General features: G+C 41.5%; 1 protein-coding gene across 1 annotated transcript; it reads left to right on the forward strand.

The window, feature by feature from the left end:
- The first annotated feature begins 4,649 nt into the window (after positions 1 to 4,649).
- On the forward strand, positions 4,650 to 7,134 carry snai1b (snail family zinc finger 1b). Its single transcript, XM_080898670.1, has 3 exons — positions 4,650 to 4,932; positions 5,255 to 5,791; positions 6,115 to 7,134. The coding sequence occupies exons 1-3, from the start codon at positions 4,851 to 4,853 to the stop codon at positions 6,294 to 6,296; spliced, it is 801 nt and encodes a 266-aa protein (XP_080754796.1). The 5' UTR covers positions 4,650 to 4,850; the 3' UTR covers positions 6,297 to 7,134.
- The last annotated feature ends 925 nt before the right edge of the window (positions 7,135 to 8,059 follow it).

The following is an 8,059-nucleotide window of genomic DNA, read 5'->3' on the forward strand; positions in this document are numbered from 1 at the left end:
TACAGTATTCCTGCCTATCATCAATTGTTGTTCAAAGAAGACTTGACCTGTTTTCAGCCTGGAAGTCAATATGCATAAACAAATGCTAATGTGCTTGAGTGGCTGTTACCTGCTGCTTGAATAGACTGAATGGTAACAATGCACCTGGCTGACCAAAGGTGATCAAGGTGGTTTTAAAATGCAAAAAAAGGGTTTTAAGCTGCACTTGAGCAAAAGAAACACATGTCCAAGCAAGTGTTTGGATGTTGATCTGATGTGTGATGTCAAGATAATGAAATGGTGACTTGCTCAGAAAACAAAACAAAAAAAACATATCAAAACATTCTAAATAAATATGCTCAGCTCCAGTAAAAGTTGGCTAAATAAAAGATTTAGGAGCTTATAATGTTTATCCTTATTGTATTATGAGATGGGATGTGTGCCTTTATTTTGAACATGTTGAAAATAATAAAACAACAACAACACAGACCCCCCCCCAGGGTAAAATGACAAATCTTAATAAATAACTTTACAACTGTTTAAAATGAGTACGAGGAGACAATCTTATTTATTCCCTCTACTTTGAAACTATTTAGTAACTTATAACCACAAGTTTCCCCCTGTTTTTGCCCTGTCCTATCATAAATCCTTTCTTATAATTTGTTACATGAATTAGGTTTTATAACCTCAGTAACATGAAAAGAGATTTAGATATTTACAGATGTATATATACACATAAATGTACACACACACATACATGTATAAACACACATAGTGTTTAAATAGTGCACACTCTGTACCTTGCAAAAACATATTTTTGTGCTGCTTTTTAATAGAGTCATGCTGGGACGGTTCATCACTCAGTGTGTTCCACAGCTTCACTCCTTTTTTATGTCGTACGGATACATGAATGTTTTAAATTTAACTTATTCTCTAGAAAACAATTTGAGCATACTGTGAGTAAGTAGATTGTTTAAAGCTTCGTACATAATTTGTGCTCCTTTAAGATTTATATCCAGTATTAAGGAGCCCCCCCCCCCCCCCCCCCCCCCCCACACACACACACACACCCTTCTTCTCTGCAATATGGAACATTTATAAGCACTAATGAAACCCTCTGCACAGTAATTTGAATACAGTGATATCAGTCAGCAGTAGAGAATGTGAAGTGATTTGAGATCCAGTATATGTTTTGCTTTAGTTAATACTGTATGTTTTATATGAGATTTACAGCTTATTTTATCATTTATTATCACACCAACAAACCTATTTTCATGAACTTCTTCCATGTCGAGCCCATCTATATGCACTTGTTAATTTCTTTTAAAATTCCCAAATGACCTTATTTAACTTTCTTTAGATTTAATGACAGTTTGTTCCTGTCAAGCTTCTTTTTTTTTTTATTTTGCACATTTATGAAGTGATCACAGTGGCTCCTTTAGATTAGCCCCAGAGAAAAAAAAAAATTTGTGTGATTTGCAATAAATACTGATTTAAAAATATCACATACCTGACATATATCACTTATATAAATAATGAATAATTTTTGACCCTGTACAAAACTCTGGATCTTCAATTTCAGGATTAAGTGCTCAAAAAATGAATCCTGAAGTAAAGGTTTGTGTATGACATTAGAACAGACTGCTAATAATTTCTTGAGAAGAACAGGGGATAAAGGTGCAGAAAAGCCACAATGTGATGTCCCCACACAAGGACACAGAATCTAATGAGAATGAAATGGGGGCGGTCAGCAGTGGTCAGCAGCTACAGAGGTTTAAAATGTCAGTTTGACTCCCACTGATTTTATATTGTATCACTTTCACAACTCACGTTTATAATACTTGATATATGCTTTGTTTACATGCAGCTGCACAGGTAAGGCTTGCTTTGAAATGTTCCATTCAATGCCAGAAAAAAGTTATACTTTATAAATGAATGAATGCATTCATTTATGTGTGCATACAAGAAACACATTTTATCTACAGTACACTGGTGATGAAATATTTACTAGTTTAGCAATGTACAATTCAATGAAATGACCTATTCCTGTCATTATAAAACGGTCTATCCTCATACAGAAGACAATTTATGATGCTTTATAATGTCATAGAAAAACAGTAAGTTGTTCTTTGTACTCTGAGTTTATTGATAAACGCCCAGAGTTTAGTTTTTGTAACCTGCTCTGTACTACAGTTTATCCTGGACTGTGTGACACCTTTTCTTTTACCCTTTGGTTTCATCCATATCTTTATTCAGTTTTCTAAAGAACCCAGTTAACGTTAGACAGACAGCGTCTCGTTTTAGTTTTGTGGTTCTCCACCAGTAAAGCCCTTCTAAGATGATTCTGAATTAAGACTCGTCCTCCACAACAGTTTCCTTTTGAGGAGGCTTTGAGAACACTGGCTGCTTTATTCTGGAGGCCAGAAAAAAGAATAACATCTGTTCCAAGCAGAAAACTTTTCATGTCTTCGTGTCCCCACTGTGTCATGAGGTCACTCCAACCCTGTTGTGTCACAAATTGTCCGCAGACACACTGCTCTGCACGGAGGGGCAGATTCAGCAGTGTATAATCAGCTGTTTTCACTCTTACTTCTTCAAAAGAGAAAATCTTATGAAAGTGTGTCAGGGTTAGACACACACGTAATCATATCACTGCGCATACCTTTAATGTCAATTATTTCAACGGACTTTTAAGAGTCAGGTTAAACATGCACAGAAGCACCGCTCAGATCACTTTCACGTGTGTCTTTGCTATTTGCTTTTGTTTTTACTGCCGACCTGCCCTCATGACCCTCCAGCCTACGTGGCGTCGGAGTCAAGGAGCGCTCTAACGATGTGTGAACTATCGGGCCTGCCATGACAATGGCGCCTTGAGACAGGTGTATATACACCCTTTACACACTCTCTTTTGCAGTGCTAAATAGGACCAGTGAAGACTGTGATGGTCTTGTCTAGTGAATGGCATTCACGTGATATTCACACTTAGAGGGTGCACGGTGACTGCTGGCATTTGCAAAAGAAAAAAAAAGATTGTGGGTTTTTAACATTTTGTAGATAACCCGTCGACATAGAGTCTTTTAAATATACATCTGTCATTTCAGGAGGATGCTTCAAAACAGTTTTTGGCAAGGTGACTTTTATCCTTTATTTATCCAGGTAAAAAGTGTCACTGCGATATCTGGTCAAGAGAGCAGCAGAAACAGCAACAAATAGAACACAACAGTACCATAAAGGTATTTTATCTGTCCATAAATTACACTTCTTTTGGGATTGATTATTACGTAAAACACAGAATGGGTACAAGTAATAAGGATATTTACAAAAAGAGGTAATTTCTTTTTTATATATATACATAAATCTTTAAGACTAGACAATATTTACCACTATAACCAATCTAAGCAAGGATATTAGAGAAAAATACAGCTTTCTAAAGTGATCAAGGTAAAATAACTTTCTGGTATGTAATAAAAAAAATATAATAATAATAATAACAACAATAAACCTTTGCCTGCTGATCTTTCCAACGGTCCCTGTAACCCATGCTCACTTTAGTCACAAACACAACGGAGACAAAGACATGACTTTTGATTGGAAAACCTTGGGGTGAAGTCTAAAACATCATGTGATGCTCATTCGAGAGAAGCGCCTAAAGTGGATTTAATAGGTCTCAGTTTACATCATCATGTGCTCCTGTCGGCTCTGTTAATTTTTTACCTTATATCACGCTGTGAGCAATCTGGAGAACAGCGGCGCCTTTATTCAAACGGACGTGTCCCCCGCAGAGAGAGAATGAGAGGGGTAGTCAGTGAGGACAAAACCTCAGCTTATTCTCATTTGCTTGTAAAAGTCATGTAGTGTCACTTGTTTTGCAATGCAATGATAATGGTGAAATTCTCAAACTGCTTATGCGATTACTTCTGACATTTTTGCACATTATTGTGCGGGTTGTACGTAGAAATAACAATATTTTGTGCAAATCAGTGCCACAAATCTTATTTTTTTAACACTGCTTTTCGGGTATTTGTGAATATATATATTGTGCAAAACATATTCTTCCACCACAAACCACTGACTGCATTGCAGTATGGACCAACAGAGGACGCTCAAGTTATTGCTGGTCCTTTTTTTTTTTTAAAGGGCTGCGACTTTTTGGTAAGGTGTATGATTTATTTCTTTGCAAAATTATTGCAAAAATGGGAAATGCTTTGGTTTTGGTGCTTTTCCTGCAGGACGCCCCGTTAGGATTACCGTGGACATATTTGAACTCATATCAGGATCTTCGACTGAACACAATATAAAAGTAATTTTTTGGCCCTGAAGGCAAACTTCTCCCCCTCCGTCTGTTTTACATATTCACTTCTCCCTCCGGGTCTTCCTCACAATGAAAAGCATTGATATGCACATTTCAGTTCAGGTAGGGTATGAAAACAGTTCGGCACATTGAATTGAACACTCGGCCGTTCACATGACAATACGCGTATGCCCGATGTTTGAAAGTCAGCCATTAGAGGCGTGAAATGCATAATTAGATCAGGGCGCTGCAACAGCTTTTGGCACATTGGTCACCTGTGATGAATGGAGCCGGTGGCGCCCAGCCCGGACACACGGGGGTGTGTATGTGGGCGGAGACGTGCCCACCCACTCCGCTGCTTCTCTCCTCTGCTTACTATATGAGGAGGCAAGTTTGGGATCCCCCAGACAGATTCAACTTTGGTAGTCGTCTTGTCAATCTTCCAAGAGTTTTCTCTCCACCCCGACAGGAATCTGCTGTTTGCTCAAGCTGTGATTAGAGCGCACAACGCCTTGGACTGTATTTTTCCCCCCGTTTTTTATTTTGTATTGTTATTCCATCGGTGAAGCTAGAGCTCAAGATGCCTCGGTCGTTCCTTGTCAAGAAGTATTTTCCCTACAAGAAGCAGCATAATAGGGAAAGCTACCCGGAGAGCCACACAGGTAAGTTTGCTATTGTCCGTGATTGTATGCAAGATATTTGCGAGTGCATTAGACACATAGGGAATCACAGTCATGAGCTCCCCATCAAGTTACCTGCAGACACATAACAGTCATGTGGCAGACGTGATAAGGTGTATACCTGTCATGTAGCAGCTTGGGCATTCCTAATTCTTGTCCCTGTCACCTGGAAAAACTCATGATAAGAAAGCTTGTGATTAAAATAGGCTGTAACGTGAACCCGAAGAATGAAAATAGGTTTAGTGGTTTATTAGATCGTCTGTCCCATTTAACTAACCTGACCTCATTTCCTTTGCATCTCCAGCTTTTGTGCCAGAAAATTTTCCACTGGCTGAGCTTCCATCAGAGAACAGCTCTGCACTGACCTGCCAACCCGCCACGCTAATATTCAGCGTGGACATCCTGCCTCGACCTCACCCCCTGATTTCCCCAGAATCTCTCCCCCCTTCACCCATGGGCCCTTTGGACCTCAGCAGCTCTCCCTCCTGCAGCAGCGGTGAGGAAGAGGAGGACGGCGGACGTACTTCAGATCCACCAAGCCCAGATACAATTCAGCCAATCTATCACTGTTTGCACTGCACCAAGAGCTACACCAGCCTCTCTGCATTTTCCCAGCATCAGATGTCCCACCAGCTCCCCCCCTGTGCTCCCGAGACTCCTATGACCACAGAGGCTTCAGCACGCCCGGTCTTCCACTGCAAACACTGCCCCAAGGAGTACAACAGCCTGGGTGCCCTGAAAATGCACATTCGATCACACACGTTGCCCTGCGTGTGCACCACGTGTGGCAAGGCTTTCTCCAGACCGTGGCTCCTCAGAGGACACATTCGCACACACACAGGTATGTCAGACAATTGATTTTTCCAAGATCTGTAGGCTTGTTAACTTAACAGCTGGTTGCACCTTGTTCTCATTGATATTCATTGATGTTTCCTGATGTGTGAGCAAATGCTGGGGGGGGGACATAATCTAATCTTCCTCACAGGTGCTTTGCATGTTAAAAGGCACTCTGCATTAATGAAGTTAGTGTGTCCTACCACTGTTTTCTGTTATCTCTAGAGTATCTGAAAAAACAATGACTCGGGGGTAAACTTTTGTTAATGTGTTGGGAATGTTGGGCTGGCACTGATTGTCTCTCTCTTTCTTTCTTTTCTTTTTAACCAGGTGAGCGCCCCTTTGCTTGTCAGCACTGTAGCCGGGCCTTTGCCGATCGCTCCAATCTGCGCGCCCACATGCAGACCCACTCTGAGGTGAAGAAGTACCAGTGTGGCTCCTGCTCCAGGACCTTCAGTCGCATGTCTCTTCTGAACAAACACAGCGCCTCCGGATGCTGTCCTTCCTCGTAAAAGTCACATTCCTCCTGTTGTCCTTTCAGTTGAAGCTACCTGTTGTGATGGGAGCCAATGCTATTAGCTGCGCACACACACACACACACATGAAAAAAAAAATGCAGTTATACTTTTATGAAATGTGCCTTAATCAATTAGAGGATCAGATTGAGGTCCTATCTGTGGCACAATTTTGTCTCATCCATTGTGATTTGAGAGCAGGTGGACATTCAATTAATTCCCAGGGGAGCCCATTGGTGCCCGCCAGTCCGGGACTTTGGCAATGTTGCAGCTGCTTGTGTTTGTGTGTGTGTGTGTGTGTGTGTATGTGGGGATGTCCTTCCTCACTATACTATGCATACATGACATGTGTGTATCTGAGCAAATGTGAGTGTTGAGACAGCTGTCTGCATGGTGCACTGTGGAGGCAGGGCGCCGAGGGATGTGTTAGCTGTGACCTCGACAACAGGTGACACCCCCCGCCTGGTGTGCCTCTCTGCAAGCCAGAAACACTTTCAATAGGCACTCCAATATATGTGTGTTATAGGACCAAAAATACACCTTGCCTTTTTACAAATGTCTCATTTGAAAAGAAAAAAGTTGTCATTTTTAAGTGGAGAGTCACAGGAAATGGTGGAAATATACAACAGACACTCATGACGTGCAACAAATGGTTCAGTCAGCCAGGAATTGAACCAGGGACTAACTGCTCAGGGCTATTTTACAATCTAAATGACATTTGTATTTAGGATAAGTGTTGACATACAGTTTTTATGAAACATTGAACTGAATGTGCCTTTTTTAAAGGTTGTGAATTTTTCTGTCATTTGTAAATAAAAGCATTGTTTTAAAATAACAGCTCGTTCTCGTCTGCTTCTTGTTCTTTAAAGAAGTGTGTCAGCAGGCTTCTTATTTAAATACAAATGAGTTCATCAGGACAGACATGACAGTTTCTGAATGGGAAGATAGAGCTGTGCGTTGTTGTATATGGGTTCATGTGTGTTAAGGGGGAGCGGTGATGGGTTTGTGTGATGCTGAGTGATGAGGGGAACACCTGCGCACACCTGCCAGGCTGTCAGCATGCACAGATGGAGGACACATGCCCAAGAGGCGGGGAACACTGCGGTTGCAGGTGCGGGGGAAAAAGGCAGGCAAGTAAACTGGCGTCAAAGAAGATGGTAAGGATGTGATTTTATTTTTCAGAAGAAAATTTGTGTGAAATCAGCTGAGAAGAGTCCCACTGACCCACGTCCAGCTTTGGGAGAGGAAGGAGCGCTCTGGGGTCAAGATGAGCAAATGCAGAAATAACTTGCAGCTTGTGCAGGAATGGTTAATCTCTGGGTTACCTGGTAGGAAGTTCTGGTGAAAGTGCAGTCTTCCACAACCTGAATGTGAACATTCAGGGTGAACACATGGCAGCAATGTGTCTCCAATCCCTACTGCCCTCCTGACCCACACACACTGACGCCAGCATGTCTTAGTGAGGTAACAAAGTGTTTCCTCCAATAGCTCACGGTGTTGAGAGGTGGATGCATGTGTGTGTGTGTGACAGGGGTTTGCGGGGGCACTCAAAAAGCTTGAGATCAGATTGCATGACTTAGCTTGTCCAATGTAAACAGCACCCGAAAGACTACACACGTGTGTGCACACATTCAAACACACACCGGCTGAATAAAGAGGTGATCAAGGGGGATTTTTTTTTAAACATTTGTCTGTCCTGGGCTCCTGTTAATTGTGAGGTGAGAGTCATTTAGTCATTGCACACCTACGCAGGCAGTGAG

The sequence above is a fragment of the Rhamphochromis sp. 'chilingali' genome (genome assembly GCF_963969265.1).
Source record: "Rhamphochromis sp. 'chilingali' genome assembly, chromosome: 12".
In the NCBI taxonomy this organism is placed as follows: Eukaryota; Metazoa; Chordata; class Actinopteri; order Cichliformes; family Cichlidae; genus Rhamphochromis; species Rhamphochromis sp. 'chilingali'.

Bases quoted from the DNA above. Each gene is read 5' to 3' on its own strand.
- snai1b (XM_080898670.1), top strand. From the start codon at position 4,851: ATGCCTCGGTCGTTCCTTGTCAAGAAGTATTTTCCCTACAAGAAGCAG. The intron at 4,933-5,254 runs GTAAGTTTGCTA...TTGCATCTCCAG, and splicing joins CTACCCGGAGAGCCACACAG to CTTTTGTGCCAGAAAATTTT. The intron at 5,792-6,114 runs GTATGTCAGACA...CTTTTTAACCAG, and splicing joins ACACATTCGCACACACACAG to GTGAGCGCCCCTTTGCTTGT.